Source organism: Manis pentadactyla, chromosome 2 (genome assembly GCF_030020395.1).
Source record: "Manis pentadactyla isolate mManPen7 chromosome 2, mManPen7.hap1, whole genome shotgun sequence".
Lineage (NCBI taxonomy): Eukaryota > Metazoa > Chordata > Mammalia > Pholidota > Manidae > Manis > Manis pentadactyla.
The window spans coordinates 146,751,428-146,776,237 of NC_080020.1; the positions used below are offsets into that span (position 1 = coordinate 146,751,428).

Sequence of the window (24,810 nt, forward strand, 5' to 3'; positions counted from 1 at the left end):
ATGGCGGCGTGAGTAGGACAGTGGGAATCTCCTCCCAAAAACATATATATTTTCGAAAATACAACAAATACAACTAATCCTAAAAGAGAGACCAGAAGACACAGGACAACAGACAGAATACAACTACACCAGCGAGAACCCAGCGCCTGGTGAAAGGGGTGAGATACAAGTCCCGGACCGGCGGGACCCGAGCGCTCCTCCCCACAGCTCCCGGCAGGAGAAGAGTAGGCAGAGCGGGAGGGAGACGGAGCCCAGGACTGCTGAACACCCAGCCCCAGCCACCCGCACCAGAGCGCAGGCACACTGCATGCGTAGAGGGCTGGTAACTAATGAAATAGGGCAGCAAGACCTCTGAGCGGGTGCCAAAGCTGATGCCCCTGTGACAAAGAAAAGCGGAGGCTTTTTGAATGTCTTAAAGGGACAGGGATTTAACAGGTGGATGGAAACAGCATAGGTCACAGCCCAGTGGCAGGAAATTACAGGGAAAACCTGGCGCACTAACCCCCTGGGCAACAGCTCTGAGACCCCTCACGGAGGTAAACAGCCAAAGAGCCCCCCCACCCCCCACCCCGGTCCATTACCCCTCCAGGTGCTGCGAAAGCAGAGAAACAGCCTAAGGCAAACCCTGCCCACAGAAAGGGCGATCCATCCATATCGGCCAGGCAAGACACAAAGACCCAGCCTACTCGCAATTACCCAACACAAACCACTAGAGGACGCAGTTGTCCCAGTAAAGAAAGGCCAGTAGCAAGTGAAAAGTTTGGCCCTCCTAGCCGACAGTCAATAGCACCTGTCAACATGAAAAGGCAAAAAAATATGATCCAGACAAGACTAACCCAGACAGCTTCAGCATCTGCTACACCTTCCCCTGAGAAGGAACCTGGGGAGATAGATTTAACCAGTCTTCCTGAAAAAGAATTCAAAACAAAAGTCATAACCATGCTGATGGACTTGCAGAGAAATATGCAAGAACTAAGGAGGGAGAACACAGAAATAAAACAAGCTCTGGAAGGACTTCAAAACAGAATGGACGAGATGCAAGAGACCATTAATGGACTAGAAAACAGAAAACAGGAACGCAGAGAAGCTGATGCAGAGAGAGATAAAAGGATCTCCAGGAATGAAAGAATTTTAAGAGAGCTGAGTGACCAATCAAAATAAATAATATATGCATCATCGGAATAGCAGAAGGAGAAGAGACAGAAAAAGGGATAGAAAATGTCTTTGAAGAAATAATTGCCAAAAACTTCCCCAAACTAGGGGAAGAAATGGCCTCTCAGACCACAGAGGTACACAGAACTCCCATGACAAGGGATCCAAGGAGGGCAACACCAAGACACATAATAATTAAAATGGCAAAGATCAAAGACAAGGAAAAAATATTAAAGGCAGCCAGAGAGAAAAAAAAGGTCACCTACAAAGGAAAACCCATCAGGCTATCATCAGACTTCTCAACAGAAACCCTACAGGCCAGAAGAGAATGGCATGATATACTTAATGCAATGAAACAGAAGGGCCTCGAACCAAGACTACTGTATCCAGCACGAATATCATTTAAATATGAAGGAGGGATTAAACAATTCCCAGACAAACAAAAATTGAGGGAATTTGCCTCCCACAAACCACCTCTACAGGGCATCCTACAGGGACTGCTCTAGATGGGAGCACTCCTAAAAAGAGCACAGAACAAAACACCCAACATATGAAGAAGGGAGGAGGAGGAATAAGAAGGGAGAGAAATAAAGAATCATCAGACCGCGTTTATAATAGCTCAACAAGCGAGTTAACTTAGACAGTAAGATAGTAAAGAAGCTAACCCTGAACCTTTGGTAACCACAAACTTAAAGTCTGCAATGGCAATAAACTCATACCTTTCAATAATCACCCTAAATGTAAATGGACTGAATGCACCAATCAAAAGACACAGAGTAATAGAATGGATAAAAAAGCAAGATCCATTGATATGCTGCTTACAAGAGACTCACCTCAAACCCAAAGACATGCACAGACTTAAAGTCAAGGGATGGAAAAAGATATTTCATGCAAACAACACAGAGAAGATCAGGTGTTGCAATTCTGGTATCAAACAAAACAGACTTCAAAATAAAGAAAGTAACAAAAGACAAAGAAGGACATTACATAATGATAAAGGGCTCAGTCAAACAAGAGGATATAACCATTCTAAATATATATGCACCCAATACAAGAGAACCAACATATGTGAAACAAATACTAACAGAACTAAAGGAGGAAATAGAATGCAATGCATTCATTCTAGGAGACTTCAACACACCACTCACTCCAAAGGACATATCCACCAGACAGAAAATAAGTAAGGACACAGAGGCACTGAACAACACATTAGAACAGATGGACCTAATAGACATCTACAGAACTCTACATCCAAAAGCAACAGGATACACATTCTTCTCAAGTGCACATGGAACATTCTCCAGAATAGACCACATACTAGGCCACAAAAAGAGCCTCAGTAAATGCCAAAAGATTGAAATCCTACCAACCAACTTTTCAGACCACAAAGGCATAAAATTAGAAATAAACCGTACAAAGAAAGCAAAAAGGCTCACAAACACATGGAGGCTAAACAACACACTCCTAAATAATCAATGGATCAATGACCAAATCAAAATGGAGATCCAGCAATATATGGAAACAAACGACAACAACAACACTAAGCCCCAACTTCTGTGGGACACAGCAAAAGCAGTCTTAAGAGGAAAGTATATAGCAATCCAAGCATATTTAAAAAAGGAAGAACAATCCCAAATGAACGGTCTAATGTAACAATTATCGAAATTGAAAAAAGAAAAACAAATGAGACCTAAGGTCAGCAGAAGGAGGGACATAATAAAGATCAGAGAAGAAATAAATAAAATTGAGAAGAATAAAACAATAGCAAAAATCAATGAAACCAAGAGCTGGTTCTTCAAGAAAATAAACAAAATAGATAAGCCTCTAGCCAGACTTATTAAAAGGAAAGGAGAGTCAACACAAATAAATAGTATCAGAAATGAGAAAGGAAAAATCACGACAGACCCCACAGAAATACAAAGAATTATTAGAGAGTACTATGAAAACCTATATGCTAACAAGCTGGGAAACCTAGGAGAAATGGACAACTTCCTAGAAAAATACAACCTTCCAAGACTGACCCAGAAAGAAACAGAAAATCTAAACAGACCAATTACCGGCAACGAAATTGAAGCGGTAATCAAAAAACTACCAAAGAACAAAACCCCCGGGCCAGATGGATTTACCTCGGAATTTTATCAGACATACAGGGAAGACATAATACCCATTCTCCTTAGAGTTTTCCAAAAAATAGAGGAGGAGGGGATACTCCCAAACTCATTCTATGAAGCTAACATCACCCTAATACCAAAACCAGGCAAAGACCCCACCAAAAAAGAAAACTACAGACCAATATCCCTGATGAACATAGATGCAAAAATACTCAACAAAATATTAGCAAACCGAATTCAAAAATACATCAAAAGGATCGTACACCATGACCAAGTGGGATTCATCCCAGGGATTCAAGGATGACACAACATTCGAAAGTCCATCAACATCATCCACCACATCAACAAAAAGAAAGACAAAAACCACATGATCATGTCCATAGATGCTGAAAAAGCATTTGACAAAGCTCAACATCCATTCATGATAAAAACTCTCAGCAAAATGGGAATAGAGGGCAAGTACCTCAACATAATAAAGTCCATCTATGAAAAACCCACAGCCAACATTATATTGAACAGCGAGAAGCTGAAAGCTTTTCCTCTGAGATCGGGAACTAGACAGGGATGCCCACTCTCCCCACTGTTATTTAACATAGTACTGGAGGTCCTAGCCACGGCAATCAGACAGAACAAAAAAATACAGGGAATCCAGATTGGTAAAGAAGAAGTTAAACTGTCACTATTTGCAGATGACATGATACTGTACATAAAAAACCCTAAAGACTCCACCCCAAAACTACTAGAACTGATATCGGAATACAGCAAAGTTGCAGGATACAAAATCAACACAAAGAAATCTGTGGCTTTCCTATACACTAACAATGAACCAACAGAAAGAGAAATCAGGAAAACAACTCCATTCACAATTGCATCAAAAAAAATAAAATACCTAGGAATAAACCTAACCAAAGAAGTGAAAGATTTATACTCTGAAAACTACAAGTCACTCTTAAGAGAAATTAAAGGGGACACTAACAGATGGAAACTCATCCCATGCTCGTGGCTAGGAAGAATTAATATCGTCAAAATGGCCATGCGGCCCAAAGCAATATACAGATTTGATGCAATCCCTATGAAACTACCAGCAACATTCCTCAATGAACTGGAACAAATAATTCAAAAATTCATATGGAACCACCAAAGACCCCGAATAGCCAAAGCAATCCTGAGAAAGAAGAATAAAGTAGGGGGGGGATCTCACTCCCCAACTTCAAGCTCTACTATAAAGCCATAGTAATCAAGACAATTTGGTACTGGCACAAGAACAGAGCCACAGACCAATGGAACAGACTAGACAATCCAGACATTAACCCAGACATATATGGTCAATTAATATTTGGCAAAGGAGCCAGGGACATACAATGGCGAAATGACAGTCTCTTCAACAGATGGTGCTGGCAAAACTGGACAGCTACATGTAGGAGAATGAAACTGGACCATTGTCTAACCCCATATACAAAAGTAAACTCTAAATGGATCAAAGACCTGAATGTAAGTCACGAAACCATTAAGCTCTTGGAAGAAAACATAGGCAAAAACCTCTTAGACATAAACATGAGTGACCTCTTCTTGAACATATCTCCCCGGGCAAGGAAAACAACAGCAAAAATGAACAAGTGGGACTATATTAAGCTGAAAAGCTTCTGTACAGCAAAAGACACCATCAATAGAACAAAAAGGAACCCTACAGTATGGGAGAATATATTTGAAAATGATACATCCGATAAAGGCTTGACGTCCAGAATATATAAAGAGCTCACACGCCTCAACAAACAAAAAACAAATAACCCCAATTTAAAAATGGGCAGAGGAACTGAACAGACGGTTCTCCAAAAAAGAAATACAGATGCCCAACAGACACATGAAAAGATGCTCCACATCGCTAATTATCAGAGAAATGCAAATTAAAAGTACAATGAGGTATCACCTCACACCAGTAAGGATGACTGCCACCCAAAAGACAGACAACAACAAATGTTGGCGAAGCTGTGGAGAAAGGGGAACCCTCCTACACTGTTGGTGGGAATGTAAATTAGTTCAACCATTGTGGAAAGCAGTATGGAGGTACATCAAAATGCTCAAAACAAACATACCATTTGACCCAGGAATTGAACTCCTAGGAATTTACCCTAAGAAAGCAGAAATCAAGTATGAGAAAGACCAATGCACCCCTATGTTTATCGCAGCACTATTTACAATAGCCAAGTATTGGAAGCAACCTAAATGTCCATCGATAGATGAATGGATAAAGAAGATGTGGTACATATACACAATGGAATACTACTCAGCCATAAGAAAAGGGCAAATCCAACCATTTGCAGCAACATGGATGGAGCTGGAGGGTATTATGCTCAGTGAAACAAGCCAAGCGGCGAAAGAGAAATACCAAATGATCTCACTCATCTGTGGAGTATAAGAATAAAGGAAAAACTGAAGGAACAAAACAGCACCAGAATCACAGAACTCAAGAATGGACTAACAGGTACCAAAGGGAAAGGGACTGGGGAGGATGGGTGGGTAGGGAGGGATAAGGGGGGGAGAAAAAGGGAGGTATTAAGATTAGCATCCATAGGGGGGTGGGAGAATGGGGAGGGCTGTACAACACAGAGAAGACAAGTAGTGATTCTGCAACATTTTGCTACGCTGATGGACAGTTACTGTAAAGGGGTATATAGGGGGGACCTGGTATAGGGGTGAGCCTAGTAAACAAAGTATTCGTCATGTAAGTGTAGATTAATGTTAAAAAAAAAAGCAGTTCCTGTGTGGTGACCTCCAATGAGCTCTACACAATGATATAAAGGGCATATAAAAGTGTAGGCAAAGGGTCTGTCTGTGTTTATACAGAGGATCAAAGCCTAATTTCGCTACCCCGAAAATGAACTAAGATACGATATGAAAAAGAACTTTCAACGTCAGCACTCTCGGGAGGACTCATGCCAGAAGATGATCATCAAAAAAACCCCAACAAAGATCCACGCACTGCTACAGGTGTAGATGCACTCATCCCACCAATTCCTGGACTTGCCATGGGAATGAAGAAGGAGATATCTAAGCTGGCCTGTGCATACAGTAAAACAACAAATTTGACTGGATCTATACGGTTGGAACTCAACCAAGAATTAGGAGAAGTGCAAATTGTAGCTCTCCAAAATCTTACAACTACAGACTATTTACTGTTAAAAGAACATATGGGATGTGAACAGTCCCCAGGAATGGGTTGTTTTAATTTATCTGAATTCTCTCAGACTGTTCAAGTTCAGCTGGACATCATCCACCATATCATAGATAAGTTTTCACAAATGCCTAAGGTGCCTAACTGGTTTTCTTGGTTTCACGGGAGATGGCTGGTAATTACAGGTATGCTTTGGTTACGTAACTGTACTCCTATTATGTTAATGTGTGTGCACAATTTACTTAGTAGTTTAAAAACTATACATGCTGAAGTTACTCTACAAGAAGATATGTCAAAGAAATAATCAATCTCCCCAGGTTTTCTTCCGCCTGCTACTTCTATAGCTTTTCTTCTTCCCTTCTAATTACAACCCTTAAATAGAATTCGTGCCATATATCGAATTTACCGAGTATCATAATTCTTCCAAGGGGTAAAGACACCTCAAGACAAGTACTGGGATAGAAGCCACAGGGCATAAATATGCAAAGAAGTAAAAAGCTAACCTTTTCAAACAATAAGGCTTCTCTCTCACTGATCAACTTTACATTTCCCTGTATGGCCCCGGAAGATGACTGGTTAGCCAGAGACGGGTAAGATTCCTCAAGGGAGGAACAACCTAAGACAGGCACAGTCGCAGGGGGGCCAGCAGGTGAGAAAATGGGGATCAACAGAGGTGAGGCTTAGAACCTCACGCCCCGTTCTGAGAGAAATCTTCTGCATACGTGGATGTTTTAATGCCCATGTCTAGCTTGGATTAACACGTAGTCTACAGGCACACACCTGATCATCTACATTTGCTCTCTTACAACACTAAACTATGTTTTCTAGCTTTATCTCGTATCTCCCTAGCACTTCAGCATTTTATTAAAAATAATAATAATAAAGAGAGAAATGTGGTATCCACATATAAATCAAGTATAAAAATCAAATGAATATTCATATTTGAACTGACTGTTTATAGTTCATAATGCATGAGCGAAACCGAAAGCTTCTGTGATGACTGCCCCTGTAATGTTCACCATGTAACTTATTCACTATGTAAGAATTTGTACTCCATGTAAGAACTTGTTCCTTAAGCTTCAAAAGATTGGAGACTGACGAAAATTAGGCTTGGGGTGGATTAATGATTGTGCATTGAGCATTGACCCCCCTATAGAGAATTTTATTGTTGTCAACAACTATTTGATCAATAAATATGAGAGATGCCCTCACACACACACACACACACACAAAATATATATATATATATATATATATATATATACACGCACTTCCAATTGTAAAATAAATAAGTAACCGGGATGTAATGTATAGCATAAGGAATATAGTCAAAATATTGTAACAACTTGGTATGGTGATAACTGGTACCTAGAATTATCATGTATATAAATGTTGAATCACTGTGTTGTACACCTGAAACTAATGTAAAAAAAAAAAAAAGAATATGTACTCAATACATTCTTGATTTGTAATATTAAAAAAAAAAAGAAAGCAATTATTCTTTAATGCCTGCTGTGTACCAGCATTCAGTATGTATTTGTCTAGCACACAACAGCGACCGCCCGCGGACTCCTCCCGCCGGCTCTAAGGGCTTCCCTCGCCAGGACCGGGCGCCCTCTTCCTCACGCAGGCCTGTGCTCCTCGCAGCGGCAGCTCACGGTAAGCGGCCACCCCCAGGGGGCGGGCGGCGTCGGGTACGGGAGCGATCGGGCGGGGAAGGTGTCCGCTGCGAGAAGCCGCAGGCTGGGGCGCCTCGCTGCGGTGTCTGCGACCGGGGGCGCAGTCCAGCCCGCCGTCCGCTGGTGCGCCCCAAGAGGCGGCAGCGGGCGGCGGGGAGCGGGGTCTGCAGTGGGCCGCAGCGTGGACGGGCTGCCTCCACGGAGGGCCGTGGGGTCAGCAGCTGCGGGAGGCGCGAGTGTCTGTGCGCGGGGCGGACCTCCGAGGCTACCATCCGCAGGTGGCGCAGCCAGAGGCGAGGGCAAGGGAGCGGGGAGCGGGGTCTGCAGCGGGCCGCAGCGTGGAAGGGCTGCCTCCACGGAGGGCCGTGGGGTTAGCAGCTGCGGGAGGCGCGGGTGTCTGCGCGGAGCGGATCTCTGAGGTTGGCGGCGGCTGGCGGTGTCTCTTTGGTGTCGGTTGTCGGGTGCAGGGGCAACAACGTTGTAAGGGGACGGAGTCCGCCCACAACCGACGCCCAGCCCCCGCCAGCCAAAGCCAAGGGCCTCCGACGCCACTTCCTTCCACCGAAGCGCAGCTACCATCCCCGGAACCCGCCTCCCGCCTAGCCCCGCCAGCCGGTGCGCTGACACCCCCGGCCCGGACACCTGCCGCCACCACTGCCCTCCAGTGCCTTCTTCCCGCTGACGCTGACCTTGGCTACCTTTGCCTTGGCTCACTGACGCCCAGCGCTCTCTGCTGCCAGACGCCCTCAGACCCCTGCCACCGCCACCAGAGGCCCTCTGGCCAGGGACCCGGCTCCCTCGTTCTCATGCAGGCCTCGCCACCTTGCAGCAGCCTAGCTCATAGTAAGTAGCTGCCGCCATGTTGGCTTTTTGATCAGGGAATTTGGGAGTGTTGTATGGGCCCTGGGAGGAAAATGGAAAGCTGTGCGTGGGCGTTGGAAAGCCACGGGCAGCCCACGCACCTACCCAGCCAGGAAGGTGACCAGGTTTTATCCGGGAGCTTCCCAGGCCCTCCAGCTTCTCTGACTGAAGATAATGGTTCTGGTGTCTGGTCCATGGGTACGCGGGCATGGGCGCTGCGAAGGTGCATCCGCAGGGGCTGGGAGCCTTCTGTGCTCCCAAACGTGTCAGCTCGCAGGAGTTCAGGGGTTGTGTCAAGGTCCCTGCGGCTGCGTGGCGGCAGCCTGGCCCCCTGGTGAGTGCATCACGTGGTGTCGGCTCCCCTCTGTGTGTCTGTGTGTGTCTTACCTCTTGCACGTGTGGTGGTGTATGTGTGTTAGAGCACTGTGCGGCCTGGGACAGTGTGTGTCTCTGGGTGCCTGTGCACTAGGAGAACTCAAGGAAGGCAGCTGGCTCGCCACAACCGCCTAGCAGAGAGGTCAGGTGGGGAGACTTTGGGGCAGGCTGCTGGGGAGATTGCTCTCAGCAGGGACGCCCCTGGAGCGTGAATAGTCACAAGTGAGAGTATCGTTCCCACCCTCTTCCACGAGGCAGGTTGCCTGCAAATCAGGGCTTCCCCTGTGACCCACCCTCCCTGCCTCCGAGAAGAAGCTGCTAGTGGACTGTCCCTTCTTAGTGGAGAACCCCAGTGGGTCAGGTTCACCCTCTTAATTTTTGTTTTCCCTACAAGGTCTCCACAGGGAACAACTTCATCTCTCTGAACTCAACCCATGAAAGTTCTACTTGACCCATTTCTGCAAACATCTGCTGCTCTACCTCCAGGGTCACATGAGGCAGGTAGGTAACTCCATTTAGCATCCTCAGCAAGCCACCATTCAGTGTCCTTCCCAGTGTTCATCCCATAGCATTACAGAGAGCACAGCTGTTCTCTGAGAAACCTCCATCCTGCTTTCCATGGTGGCTACACCAACTTGCAATTTCCTCCCAGAGCTGCAGGTAGTTTTAACAAAACTAATTTTTATTTTAACGTTAATATCAACCATTTTACTTCTTGCATTCCATAAGCATGAGATGCTTTCCATTAACTTGTGTCACCTTCAGTTTCTTGCCTCAGTATCTTAGCATCTTCAGAGTACAGCTCTTTCACCTCCTTGGCTAAACATCCTCCAGATCTCTTACTGCTTTGCTACAACTGCAAGTGGGATTGTTTTCTTACATTCTCTTTCTGCAAATTTGTTTTTTTTATATATTTCTGTATATTCATTTTGTATCCTGCAGTTTTACTGAATTCATTGCTTAGTTTTAATCGTTTTTGTTGGATTTGTTAGTATTTTCTAGATAGAGTGTCATGCCATCTGCAAATAATGGCAATTTTACTTCCTCCTTACCAGTTTGGGGAACTTTTTTTCTTTTTCTTGTCTGACTTCTTTTTCTTTCTGATTGCTGTGGCTGGGACTTGAGGTACTCTGTTGAAGAAGTGTTGAGAGTGGACATCCTTGTCTTGTTCCTAATCCTATAGGAAGCATTTTCTACTTTTCACCATTATGATTTTGGCTATGGGTTAGTCCTATATTTCCTTAAAATATTGAGTCATGTTCCCTCTCAACCCACTTTGTTTTAAGAGATATTTATCATGAGTTGATGTTGAATTTTGCCAAATGCTTTTTTCTGCATGTTTCAAGATGATCATAGAGTTTTCACCCTTCCTTTTGTAATGCGGTGTATCTCATTGAGTAATTTGTTGATAACTGATCCATTGTTGCTTCCTTGGAAAATATCCCACTTGGTCGTGGTCAGTGATCCTTTCAGTGCATTTTTTAATTCCGTCTGCTCATGTTTTGTTGAATATTGTTGCATCTATGTTCATCAGGGCTATTGGGCTGTAATTTTCTATTTTTCTAGTGTTTTCTTTTTTCTTGGTTTTGATGTCAGTGTAATGCTGGCCTTGTAGAATGAATTTGGAAATGCTTTATTCCTCACAGTTTTGAGTATATATATATATATATATATATATATATATATATATGTTTCATAGAATTGAGCTGTGAAGTCACTTGATGGTGGGCTTTTTTCTTTGTTGTTTTCTTTTATTATTCCCAATTCATTTTTGTTATGAATAATCAATCTCTTCAGATTTCCTATTTCGTCCTACTTCAGACTTGGGAAAGTGTTGGTTTCTAGGAACCTATCCATTTCTTCTAGGTTGCCCAATTTATTGGCATGTAATTTTTTGTAGTAATGTCTTGTAATCCTTTGTACTTACATAGTTTATATTTTAATGTTGTCTCTTCAGCACTGATTGTGTTTGAGTGTTCTATCTTTTTCTAATGAGTCTCACTAGAAGTTTATAATTTTTGTCTCTCTGGAGAAACTTTTTTTTATATTTTTGTAATACTATACATCATTTAATCCTCCTGCCTTTATTGTTTTCTTCCTTCTCACTTGGTGCTTTGTTCTTTTTCTAATGCCTTTAGAGGTAATTTTAGACTGCCTATTTGAAATTTTTCTTGTTTCAGGAGGTAGTCCTGTATTGCTAGAAATGTCTCTCTCAGAAGGGCTTTTGCTGTGTCCTAAAGATTTTCATCTGTTCTTTTTCTATCTTTATTCAGTTTTCAGGTATTTTTAGTTTTCCTCTTAGATGTACCTGTTGCACCATTGGTTGTTTAGCATCATGCTGTTTCGCCTTCATGTATTTGTGTTTTTTTCCAGTTTTTTCCTGTAACTGATTACTAGCTTGCCTTCCAGTGTGGTTGGAAAAGATGCTTCATAGGATTTGACTCTTAAGTTTATTGAGATTTGGTTTCTGTCTGATGTGTGATATCTCTCGGAAAGTGCACATTTAAAAATATGTATTGTTTGTTTTGGGATGGATTCTTCTATATATGTTGGTTAAGTCCATCTGGTCTAATAACTTGTTCAAAGCTCCTGTTTTATTTTCAATTTTCTGTATAGATGGTCAATTCTTTGATGTCCATCTGTAGGGTGATAAATTCCCTGCTCTTATTGCATTACACTGTTTTTCTCCCTTTATGTTTGTTCATATTTGTTTTATATGTTTAGGCACTCCTCTGTGGGGTGCATATATATTTATAGTTTCTATGTCTTCTTGCTACATTGATGGCTTTATTGTTATGTAATGCCTTCTCTGTTGTATGTCCTTTGTCTTAAAGTCTTTCCATGTCTGATAGTAGTATTGCTTCCCATCTTTTTCTTTTTTTTTTTAGTTTCACTTGCATAGGGTATCTTTTCCCATTCCTTCACTTTTAGTCTGTTTGTGTCCTCAAATGAAGTGAATTTCTTGCTGGGAGCATACAGATGGCCTTGTATTTTCATCCAATCAGTCACCCTGTGTCTTTTAATTGGAGCATTTAGATTCTTATATTTATAGTGATTATTGATAGCTCCATCCTTATTTTCACTTTGTGAACTGTTTTATTTTTTTTGGAGTCTTTTTCTGTTCGTTACTCTCTTGGTGATGAGTATAGTTTTTTTTAGTATCGCGCTTGGATTATTTTCTCTGTATCAGCTCTAGGTTTTTAGCTTGTGGATACCTTGAGGTTCACCTATAATATCTTAAGTGTACAGCAGCCTATGAAATTAATTTCAGATGCATTCTGATGGTATTAAGTTTTTACTCTCCCTTCTCCATGCTTCATGCATATGATAGCATGTATTCATGATGATTCCCTTAACAAATTTTTTAAATAAATTGAATCCAGCACCGTATGTTAAAAACACTATCCTTTAAATAGCCTGAATAGCCTCTGTTGAGACTCACTTGCCCATATATGAATGGGGATCTATTTTTGGAATTTCTACCCTATTCCATTGATCTTGTTTATTTTGACACCAAATCCACACTGTCTTAATTACTGTAGCTTTATGAAGAGCCTTGAGGATTCACCTTTTGTTCTTCTTTTTCAAAGTTCTTCCAGATATTTGAGGTGCCATACATTTTCATATGATTTTTAGCATCAGCTTATCAATTTTTACAAAAGGTATACTGGGATTTTAATTGAATCCATAGGTGAATCCATAGATTGATTTGGGGAGAATTGAGATCTTAACAATATTGAGTCTTCTGATCCTTCAGCACAGTATGCCTGTCCATTTGTTTGGCTCTTTTTGATTTCTCTCAGTGATGTTTTGTACTTTTTGTAATGTACAGGTCTTACGTATATTCTTTTGGACTTGCCCTTAACTTTTTCATAGTTTTTATACTACCATGGTATTTTAAAATTTCTATTTCCACTTGTTGCTAATATATAGAAACCAAGTCTTTACTCTGTGGGCAATTGTGAGGTGTGCTATTTAGTTTTGAAATACTTGAGGATTTTCTGGATACTTTTTTATTATTAGCTCCTATTTTTAATGCCCTGTAGTCAGAGAATATATGTTGTGTGACTTGACTCCTTGGATCCTATAAATTTATTGAGACTTGTTTTATGGCTCAAATATACCATATTGATAAATGTTCCAATGTACTTGGAAAGAATGTCAATTCTGTTGTTGTTAGGAAAATATTCTATAAATGTCACTCAGTTCAGACTGGTTGGTAGTACTGTTCAGTTCTTCTGTATCCTTATTGATTTTCAGTTATACATGTACTATGATTGTTGGGAGAGAGGCATTGAAATTTCCAAGTATAATTATGAAATGCACATTACAGTTCTATCAGTTTCTGCTTTGTATATTTTGAAGTTCTATTATTAGGCGTATATGTGTTTAGGATTGTTAGGTCTTTTTGACCAATTGACCCCTTTATCATTCTGAAATGGCCATTTTTCCTCCTAGTAATATTCTTGGCTACACGAAATCTTTGTCAGATATCCCTATAGTCACTCTAGCTTTATTTTGATAAGCTAATCCTTTTACCTTTAACTTATTTGTATCTTCTTATTTAAAGTGATTTTTTTTGTAGGCAGTATATATTTGGGTCTTTGGACACAATTTGACAGTCTCTGTCTTTTAATTAGGATGTTCAGACCATTAATATTTAGTTAATATTAATACATGAGTTTGAATCTACCATGTTGCTATTTATTTTCTATTTGTCTCATCTGTTTTTTTATTCCCTTTCTCCTCATTTTCTTCTTACTTTTGGATTAATAGAACAGACAAAACTTTTCCATTTTATCTCCTTAGTTGGCTTTTTAGCCACACCTACTTGTGTTATTGAGGTTATTTTAGGGTTTAGGGTATACATCTTTAGTTTATTATACTTTTCCTTCAAGTGACATATCACTTCATATGCAATATTAAAACCTTACAAGAGTATCCTTCCATTTCACCTCTATTGGCCTTTGTGCTGTTTTTGTTACACAGTTTATTTCTGCATATGTTATAAACCTCACCATACAGTATTTTTGCTTTAAACACTTCTTCTTAGCAGCATACCTCCAACAAGCTTCTCCTTTCTGTTTTCTTGTTAGAAATTTGTCTAAAATAAGAACAAGTAGGATCTGAGATCATGAGGTTTCATAACCTTTCCTGTGTAGTCTTTGTTGCACCAATTTAACTGCTCAGAAGCTTTTTCCACCTAGCTTCCTGGTTGTTATTTGTGGATTTGTTGGATAAGCAACCTTCAAATATAAGTGAATTGTCACTGGATAAAGAAAGTAGATAAAAACTCAGAAAGTGATTAGAAAGAGAACTTGGGATAATTCAGTAAAGAGAAACAGATCAAATCTAGTTTGACTATAACTGTTACCAGTCAAAATAAAGTTATTCATGGAAAGGGTGGTGGGAGGTGGGGGCTATGCTCTGTATTTGTTTCTTTATTATAGGACTAAAGTGTTGGCCAAAGTTGTCTTCTTTTCCCTTTTATGAACTGGTCTAAAATGTTCTCCCTTCACTTCATGAGGCATCTCCCCATTTCCCAAGCCAGATTTGATGATGGAGGCATTTTATATTTTCTTTAGCCAGCAGTATTAGATGTAGAAAAACCTCACCAACTTAGAATAAAGAAACTTCCCCTGGAAATAATGAACAGTATGGATTCTGGGATAGTGTAATATGTTTCGGTACATTCAAATACTTTGAATAAAGTCGATGATGGAACGAACAATAGGAAGAAAAGAGTGGGCTCCATATAATGAGAATTGTAAAAACTGGTTAATGGGCAAAGGAGGAACAAAGTCCTTGCTTATACACCAGCGTAGCTTTCAAGTCCTTCATTTTTAAATACTTGATCTCTGCTTCCTAATCAAGGGTACAATACAATTGTCCATTTCTCAAATCCCTCCTTCTCCCAGCACCTAGTTTGGTATTTCTTCGCGTTCTCTATTAAGATTATTGTTCTAAATTGAGTTCTAAAATGCCTCAAACTTAGCGTTCCATTAAGGGAAGCTTGCTGATGAGAGCCGTTCAGTACCCACTTCGGCTTCCCAGTCATTTAAGACCATTTCCTAAATCAAAGCTTGCGATGCGTGGCGAGCTTGGCAAGTGTCCTCGGGTTCTCTATCCTGGCGGCCGGGCGGCCGCGCAGAGGCTGGGGCGCGCGGGGCCGCGGGCTCCTGTTCCAGGCGGGTTCGTGGGGGCTCGGCGGGGCGGCGGCCGGAGGACGCGCGGGGGGCGCGGCTGGGATAGACGAGCGCGCGCGCACACACTCGCGCCGGCCGCCCGCCAGCAGGCGGGAGAGGGTTTCCCCGAGACGCCGACTCGGGGCGGGGACCGCCACGTTCCCACGGGCGACCTGGGTGACAGAAGCAAGCGGAGCGAGGAGGGCGCTGGGCCCACCGTCCGCCACGCCCGGGTGAGGTGGCGGCCCTGCCCACGCCCCGCGGGGGACGCTGCCCCAGCCTCGCACCCGCGCCCCTGGCCGTGGTCGCGGCGGCCCGGAGCGCGCTGCCCCCAGACGCACCGGGCTCTCGGCGGAGACGACGGCGGCGGACCATCCTCGCCTCTTCGCTTCTTCCCTCCAGGCCCGAGTCCCCGCAGCCGCGCGGGGATGAGCCCCGAGCCGGTCCCGGTGGCGGCTGCGGGGAGCCGTCCGCGCGGGCGACTACGAAATGGTAGCCGAGCTGTTGCTGGCCGGGCTGGCGCAGCCCGACCGCGGCCTGTGCCTGCGGCTGGGGGACGCGCTGGCTCGCGCGGGCCGCCTCCCCGAGGCCCTGGGCGCTTTCCGCTGCGCTGCGCGGCTCGGGGCGCTGCGGCCTGAGGATCTGGGGGAGCTGGCGGGCGGCCTGGCGCGCCCCCTGGGCCAGCGCGAGGGGGCGGCTGCAGCCTGCGAAGCCGGGCGAGGGCCAGTCGGCCTCGGCGGCCGCGGCACCGCGACACCTGCTCGGCTGCCCGCGCTGCCAGCGGCTACTCCACAAGTCGGTGACCCTGTCGTGCGGGCTCACGGTGCGCAGGCGCTGCGTGGACTTGGGGCCCGCGCGGCCGCTGGCGCGGCGAGTCAACGTGGTGCTGAGCGGCCTGCTGGAGAAGTGCCGAGGGCCGGGTGCGCAGGCTGGCGGGCCAGGCGCGGAGTCTGCAGCGTCAGCAGCAGCCCGAGGTCGCAGTGCTCAGGTGCGGCCAAGCCCTGGACCTGGGTAAGTCGGCCGTGGGAGCTGCCGTCGTCCCGCACGCCTGTCGAGCGGCAGGGGTGGGAGTAGAGGCTTTGTTCAGGCTTGGGGGTTGTTTTACTTTACGAAGGCGGAAAGGTGAAGATGCAGACAGAGTGGCTGGTGTCAAGGTCAGTTGAACCCCCTGGGTGTTTTTTTCCTGGGAACCCCCACAGCCCTCCAAGGCCTAGATGGCCTTTCCACCCCATCTCTGCTGTTCGGTAGTGGGAGGATGAAAGTGTGTTTGCTTGTCCTGCAGGAAAATGCCAACAACTAACACCCTAGAGGCGCACACCGGAGGTCTTGGGACATGGAAGGATTTTGCTTTGAAGGAATCCAGGAAGGATTCCCTTCCACTGCTTTTATTACTTCATACTGTCAGGCTCTGTTTCCTCTCCAAAAAAAAAAAAAAAAAAAGGTGCTATGGTGTAATTAGCTTTTTAGTTATGCTAACCAGTGCTGTGACCTTTTAATTTTTAAATTTTTTGTAAATGGAAGTCTATAAGGAACTCCCTCCTTGCGTCCTCCGCAACCTCCACCACCTGTTAAGAATACATAATTTAAAGGAAGACCAAACTTTCAGCAAATGATTTCGGCTCCCAAAGAGTGTGCTTTATTGACAGTTGTTTTGGGGAGAGAAGTGTGTGTGTGTGTGGAGGGTGATTTGTTTTCTGAATTCACTGGCTTTGTCACGGTGTATAGATGATTTAAATCACTAGTAAAGACGACTTGGCTTAATCTTTCGTTATTAAGAGTCTTCTTGTGTGCTATAGTCAGAATGTATTTTATTTTAAATTTAGGGGTAAGGTTTTCTCTTTTAGAAGGCATACCTGTATCTAAGTTGGGAGATTCTCTGCTGGAGTAAGCAGTTAAATTGCTTTATATAACAGGTACTCTGTACTATTTTTGCAACCAACATATCCACACTTTAACAGGCTATGTGTTTTTGAGTTTCCTACTATTTTGTTTATGACAATGTGGTGTGGAGCCTCCTTGTCCAGAAGAAATATTGTGTAAGCCACACATATAATTTAAAATTTTCTGGTAGCTAAATGTAAGTGGTTAGAAGGAAGCAGGTGAAATTAATCATAATGATTTTTAACCTTATACATTCAAGGTGTTATTATTTCAGCATACCTTCATTTAAAAAAAAGACTGAGATTTTACTGCCTTTAAAGAAAAAAACTATCTTTGAAATCCATTGTGTATTTTACATTTACTGTCTACCTCAATTTGGACACTGAATTTTCATCAGAAACACTTCCACTACACTTAGATTCCATGAAATGTAGAGTTGAAAAAATAGACTCACTTTGTAAAGTTGTTTCAAATTAGGTTTTCCACTGACTGAACAGAGTCTCTGTTTTTTAAACTTTGGTTTCAAATAATTTAAATTACATAGGATGAATAACTTAGTTCCTTGTTGTTCTAGCCTCTTCTCAAGTGCCCTGTAGCCACATGTGGCTAGTGGCTATTGTGTCAGACAGTACAAGTATGGAACTTTTCAAAACTTTGCTGGAAATATAAAAGATCACAGTACCAGCTGTTGGAGATGTATAACACGAGAACTACCATATGCTGCTGATGGGTCTGCAAATTATACCCCTGGAAAATTGTTTGGTAGTATCTGAAAATGTTAAATATGACCTTTGGCCAAGCAGTTTCAATGAGGCATGTGCATATGTGCACTGAAGGCATGTATAAGAATATACAAGAGTGTGTATCATTATTAGAGATAGCCCCAAAGTAGAAAGAACCCAAATGCCCAATAATAGCTGAATGAATGGGTAAGTATATTATGATGCCTTTTGGAATACAGACAGAAAATAAACCACCTGGTTGCACACTATATTGTGGATGAATTACAGACATAATGTTAAGTGAAAGAAGCCAGACTCAAAAGCATTTTTACTGTATGATTCTATTTATCTGTAAGTCCAAACAGGCAAAATTACTACAGCATGTTAGAAGTAAGGGCAGTGGTTACCTTTGGGGGAGAAAACAGAGAATGTGAATTGTGAGGAAGTAGGAGGAGGACCTGAGTGGCAATAGTGATGTTTTGTTTATTGACCTAGAAGATGGCTTCATAGGTATGTTCACTTTGTGATAGTTCATTGAACTATAAATTTATAATTTGTGGCTTTTCTGTGTGTATATTAGACCTCAGTTTAAAAGTAGTAAACAAATTCTTGCAGTCAGCTCATCTTGAGAACTTACATTCAGTATGCTCAGTATTCATTTTCCTTTCAAAGATTAGAAAAGAAAGGCAAGTTTCTCTAGTTTAAAATTTATGGAATGTTTTATGTTTCATACTAAATTAGCCCCCAAAAAGGGCTTGATATAGTAAAAAAGGTTACAGGTTTTTGTTTTTTGTTTTTTGTTTTTTTTTACTTCAGAAATACTTGTGTTTAGATCTGAGCCCTGATATGTACTTATTATGTGACCTTAACCAAGTGTGGTAATCATTAATGCAATTCCCCAAATATTTCTATCTTATACCTTCCCCAAACAAGGTAGGATTGCATTCCTGGACTCATTATGGTTGGGTGGAGCCATGTGACTAATTTTGGTCTGTAAGTTGTGAGTAGGATTCAAAATAACTAATAAATATGTTAAAGAAAACAGAAATATGTGTATGAAAAATAAAGAACTCAATAGATAGCCATCTATAAAAAAGAACCAAATGGGTATTTTAGAACTCTCAACATCTGAAGTTGAGAATTAATTAGATGGATTAAAACAGAGTAGACACATATATGGGATACAGACAAAAGTTCTAAAATCTGTGAAATTTGAATCTCAGAAGAGGGGAGAGGGAAAAAAGGCAAGAGAAATATTTGAAGAAAAATGGTTGAGAATTTTCCAAATTTGACAAACTTTAAGCAGTTCAGTAAGCCCAAAGGGATAAATACAAACACTCACAGGATAAACACAAACACTCGCAGGATAAACAAAACATACCAAAGCATGTTATAGTCAAGTTTCTGAAAATAAAGAGAAATATAAAAGCAGTTAGAGAACACAGGACATTTTCCTTCAGAGGAGCTATAATAAGACTGAAAGCTGATTTTTCAAAAAAAAAAACATTAAAACTAGAAGATAATGGAATAACATCTTCAAAGTGCTGAAAGGTGGTGGGTAGGAAGAGCTTACCTGGAATTCTTTACCCAGTTGCAAATATCTTTAAGAATTGAAGACAAAAATATAGATGTTTTATCCATATAAATAAATAAAGGTAAAGGACTTTTATTGCCATCAGAATTGTACTACATGAAATACAGGGGAATTCTTTAGGCTAGAGGAAAATGTCCAGATGGAAGCATACCACTAAAGGAAGGAATGAAGACCCATAAAAAGGGTAAATATATGAATAAATGTAAGATAATATTGATTATTTCAAACCATAACAATAATATTTTGTTGTATTTATAACATAGGTAAAAGTAAAACATGGCAATAGCACAAAGTCAGGATGAGTAAATAAAGTAAATGGTTTTATGGTCTGTGTATCTTTTTGGATGTGGTAAAAGTACTAATTTAAAGTTGCTGATAAAACAGCTTTGCACATTTCAATCTCTTGGGTAGCCACTGAAAGGATAATGAAAGAAGCTAAAATTACAAAGCTATGGTGGCATAATTAAGAAATACTTGATTTCTTCCAAAAGAAAGTAAAAAGGAAGAATAAAACGACAGTGAATAAATGAAATGATTAGAAAAGAAATTTAAAAATGGGACTTACCCAATAAATAAATAAATAAATAAATGGGACTTACCTTGCATTCAATATACATATACATTTAAGTATTCCACTTAAAATTCAACTATTGGCAGACTAGATTAAACAAAACAGTTACATGAGGTACACATGAGATAAACCTTAGATAGAATGACACAAAAAGGTGGAAATTAGTAGGATGGGAAAAGATGCTCTACAAAGACTATCCAAAAGAAATATGATATGACAACATTGCTATGGGATGAGGTAGGCTTTAGGGCATGGGGCATCATGAGAGATGGGGATATTGTGATAAAGAGGTCAATTCAACAGAAAATATGTATCATTCCTAAGTATGTATGACTCTAAAATCAGGTGTGTACAAGCACACAGAGCAAAAGGTGACAAAACTAAAAAGAGAGATATTTGGAGAGTTTGAATAAAAGTCTTAGTAGCTAATAAAATAAGGATAGAAAAATAAGGATATAGATTGAGACAACATACTTCAGCACATTGATTTAATTAATGTATGGCACTACAGACAATGATGGAATATGCCATCTGTCAGGATCACATGATCACAAGCAGCTAGACTTGGCCTCTGGTTATATTTGCCAACCCTTCGGTTAGGCCATAAAACAAGTAGCAACAAATATTAAGATTAAATCAGACCATATATGTTGTTTAAACACTGTGGACTTGAACTAATATTCAGTAGCAAATAACTAGAATATTTTCAAATATTTTGAAATTAAGCAATACATTTTTGTATAATGTATAGGTCAAGTAAGAATTCACAATGAAATTAGAAAATATTTTAGCTGAATTATAATGAAAATATAAGTATCAAAACTGAGATGCCACTGCAACAGTGTTTAGAGGGAAATGTATTGCTTAACATGCCCGTGCCACAAAAGAACAGTTGGGAATTGGTGAATTTCAGGCTTCTGTTTCAAGATTCCAGAGGACTATAAGCAAATTGAGTCCAGAGGAAGTAGAAATAAGGAAATAAAGGTAAGAGAAAAAAAATGACAATAAAGGAAAAATACAGTCCAGTATTTCTTATGACAATACATGCAGAAATCCTAAAACAAAAATATTAGTAAACTGAGTCCAGTGAGACACTTAAAGAACAGAACATTGTGATTAAGTCAAATGTTACTGTGTTTAATCATTGTAAGTCAACCAGTATAATTCACTGTAACCACAGAATAAAGGAGAAAATCATATGACCTGTGTTAAAATCTCTGAGAAAACTAGGAAAAAAAGGAAACTTTCTCAGTATGTTAACAAGTATCTACAAAAATCTATTCCAACCATCATGACTGAAGATGAAATATTGAATGTTTTCCTGCTGAAGCAAAAGGGGACAAGGGTGTTCTCTGTCATCACTGCCATTCAACATTGTACTGAAGATCCTAGCTAATGCAGTGAGGAGAAAAGAAAAAAGAAGATTGGAAAAATACAAGAAGCCTGTTGCTATTTTTAGATGACATGTTGCAGTACATAGAAACTCCACAGGAATATTTGAACTATCAGAAATTATAAAGGAATTATCAAGATTGTTGAATATAAAGTCACTATAAAAAGATCAATGATTACCATATATTTAGCAAAAAACAAATAGAAAACAAAAATTTTAAACAACCCCTTCATATAACAACAACAAAAAAATCCGTGGAATAAATCCTGACATACCTGAAAGATGATCAAGACCTCTGCACTGAAAATACAAAACATTTCTGGGAGTAAAACAGACTTAAATACATGGATACCACATGCAAAAGAATGAAACTGGACCCCTATCTTACACCACTCACAAAAATTTACTTGACATAGTTTAAAGACTTGAATGTAAAAACTAAAACTATAAAACTCCTAGAAGAAAACGTAGGGAAAAACTACTTAGCATTGGTCTTGGCAGTAATTTTTGAATAAGATGCCAAAAGCATAGGCAACAAAAGCTAAAATAAACAAGTAGGTCTATATCAAACTAAAAGTTTCTACATGGCAAAGGATACAATGAATTGAAAAGGCAAACTATGGAATGGGATAAAATATTTATAAACCATATATATGATAATGGGCTAATATCCTAAATCTATAAAGAACTTAACAAAGCTCAATAGCAAAAATCAAATAACGTGATTAAAGGATGGACAAAGAACCCAAATAGACATTTTTCCAAAGAAGACATATAAATGAACAATAGGTACATGAAAAGGTGCTCGACATCACTAAATATCAGGGAAATGCAAATCAGAACCACAATGAGATAGCACTTTATGCTGTTAGAATGGCTACTATTGAAAAGCCAAGAGATAACCAATGTTGGTAAAGATACGGAGAAAAGGAGACCCTTGTACTGTATTGGTGAGAATGTAAATTGGTACAGTTATTATGGAAAACAGTATGCAGGTTCCTCAAAAAATTAAAAAATATAACTACCATAAGATCCAGTAATCCCACTTTTGGGTATGTATTTAAAGGAAATGAAATCAGTATCTTGAACTGATATCTGCACTTCTGTGTTCACTGCAGCATTATTCATACTAGCCAACCCTGGGAAAAAACCTAAGTGTCCATGGATGGATGAATGGATAAAAATATGATACACACACATACACATTAGAATATTATTCATCCTTAGAAGGAAATCATATCATTTACAACAACATGGGTGAACTTGGAAGGAACTATGCTAAGTGAAATAAGCCAGACAGAAAAGACAAATACTGTATGGTATCATTATATGTAGAATTAAATAAAAAGAAAAAGATTAAATAAAAAAAATTAAATAAAAATAAAAAGAATTAAATAAAAGGAATTTTTAAAAAAATGTTAACTGTGTGAGGTGCCAGATGTGTTAATTATCTTGATCATGGTAATCATTTCACAATGTGTATATATATCAAACATCATGTTGGATACTTTATACTTTATATACAGTTGTATTTGTCAATTATTTCTCATTTCATAGAAACAGAACAAAATGGTGGTTGTCGAGGGGAAGGGGAAATGGGGAGATGTAAGTCAAAGGGTACAAGCTTTCAGTTGTAAGAAGAGTTCAGTTCTGAGGAGCTAATGTGCAGTATGGTGACTATACTTGTTAATACAGTATTGCCTACTTGAAATTTGCTAAGGGTAGATCTTAAGCATTCTCACCACACACAAAAAATGTTAACTGTGTGAGGTGACGGATGTATTAATTATCTTGATCATGGTAATCATTTCACAATGTGTATATATATCAAACATCATGTTGGACACTTTATACTTTATATACAGTTGTATTTGTCAATTATTTCTCAGTAAATTTGGATTTAAAAAGAATTCAGCTAACAGCTGGAGGAGGTTAAAGTCTTAGTTTTGGGCTCTGTGACAGTATTTTTCCTTTGCTTTAAGCCCCAGAGCATTTCAATCCTGAGACATTTCAAGGAGATAAACAGGGTGAACTGTGCCATGCACATGACCCTTCGTAACTGCCAATTTGAGCAAGGTTACAGGTTTCAGCATATGTCAAGTAACTTAAAATTTTCTTGTCCATCAAATGATTCATTTTTTTTTAAACAAAACTAATAAAACTTCTAAAAAATCAATAAAACATGTAAATAGATAAACAGTGTAACTAATCATACAGTGGAACATTATTTAGTGATAGAAAAGAATAAAGTGTATTCAACAACACGGGTGAATCTCAGAGGTGTCACATTAAGTGAAGGAAGGCACACAAATACACCTATGATTTTATTTATATGAAATTCTCAAAACTATGGTGACAAATCAGTGGTTCCTGGACTTGGACAGAGGAGGGGATTGACTTCAAAGGGCATGAGAAAACTTTTGGGGTGATGGAAATGTGCTGTATCAAGGTTGTGGTTGTAGATTTGCTACGATAGTTTCTGTAGCAAAAGAAAAAAAGGAAAAAAAAACTGAGTACATTGCTCAGTTTCCAAAGTAGGAAAGATAGAGCCATCCTCAGTGGGTTTTTGTTGATACCACTTAGTATGAGAATAAAACAAATAGTTTTAATGTTCCTTAAAGGGTGGTTTGTATGCAAGTAATCAGTTTTTTTTAAATGTGTATCTTGCCTTTGATGAATCTAGGGACAACTATGTATATCTGTCAAAACTAATCACATTGTACATTTTAAATGGGTGAATTTTATTGCATATAAATTATGTCTCAAAAAATGTGACAGTAAGAAAGTATAAAAAAGATTAAGTCCATCACTGAAGAGAATGAGGGAATGTTAATGGGATTCGAAATTTCAATAGATTTTTTTGGAATGTGGAGGAATGCATGAAGGAGCAGAGGTGTCACAATTCAAATAGGAGCTGAGCTCCTATCCTCATCCAGGCAGGATTTGACTTAGACTCTTAAGAGTAAGGAATGAGGTTTGTTTGATGGTGCTGGTCACACACTGTGCACAACAGCAGTGGGGAAAAAATCATAGACTCCCCCTCCAAAGAATGTGGGCCACCTGCCTGGGGAAAGTCATGGCAGCCAATGCACATGGCGGGTCCCCCTGAGTGAG

General features: G+C 40.4%; 2 protein-coding genes across 2 annotated transcripts in view; both read left to right on the top strand.

The window, feature by feature from the left end:
* LOC118930369 (uncharacterized) overlaps window positions 1–24,810 on the top strand; it is a 25,743-nt gene continuing 933 nt past the window's right edge. The window contains exons 1-3 of the mRNA XM_036921508.2: window positions 1–8; window positions 8,113–8,957; window positions 9,745–9,851. Coding sequence (XP_036777403.2) covers window positions 1–8; window positions 8,113–8,957; window positions 9,745–9,788 — 897 coding nt within the window. The 3' untranslated portion in view covers window positions 9,789–9,851. The remainder of the gene's footprint in view (window positions 9–8,112; window positions 8,958–9,744; window positions 9,852–24,810) is intronic.
* The window catches only part of LOC118930368 (LON peptidase N-terminal domain and RING finger protein 2-like), a 25,905-nt gene continuing 16,533 nt past the window's right edge, over window positions 15,439–24,810 (top strand). Inside the window, 4 exon segments of the mRNA XM_057497520.1 lie at window positions 15,439–15,937; window positions 16,002–16,239; window positions 16,241–16,444; window positions 16,446–16,689. Coding sequence (XP_057353503.1) covers window positions 15,439–15,937; window positions 16,002–16,239; window positions 16,241–16,444; window positions 16,446–16,689 — 1,185 coding nt within the window.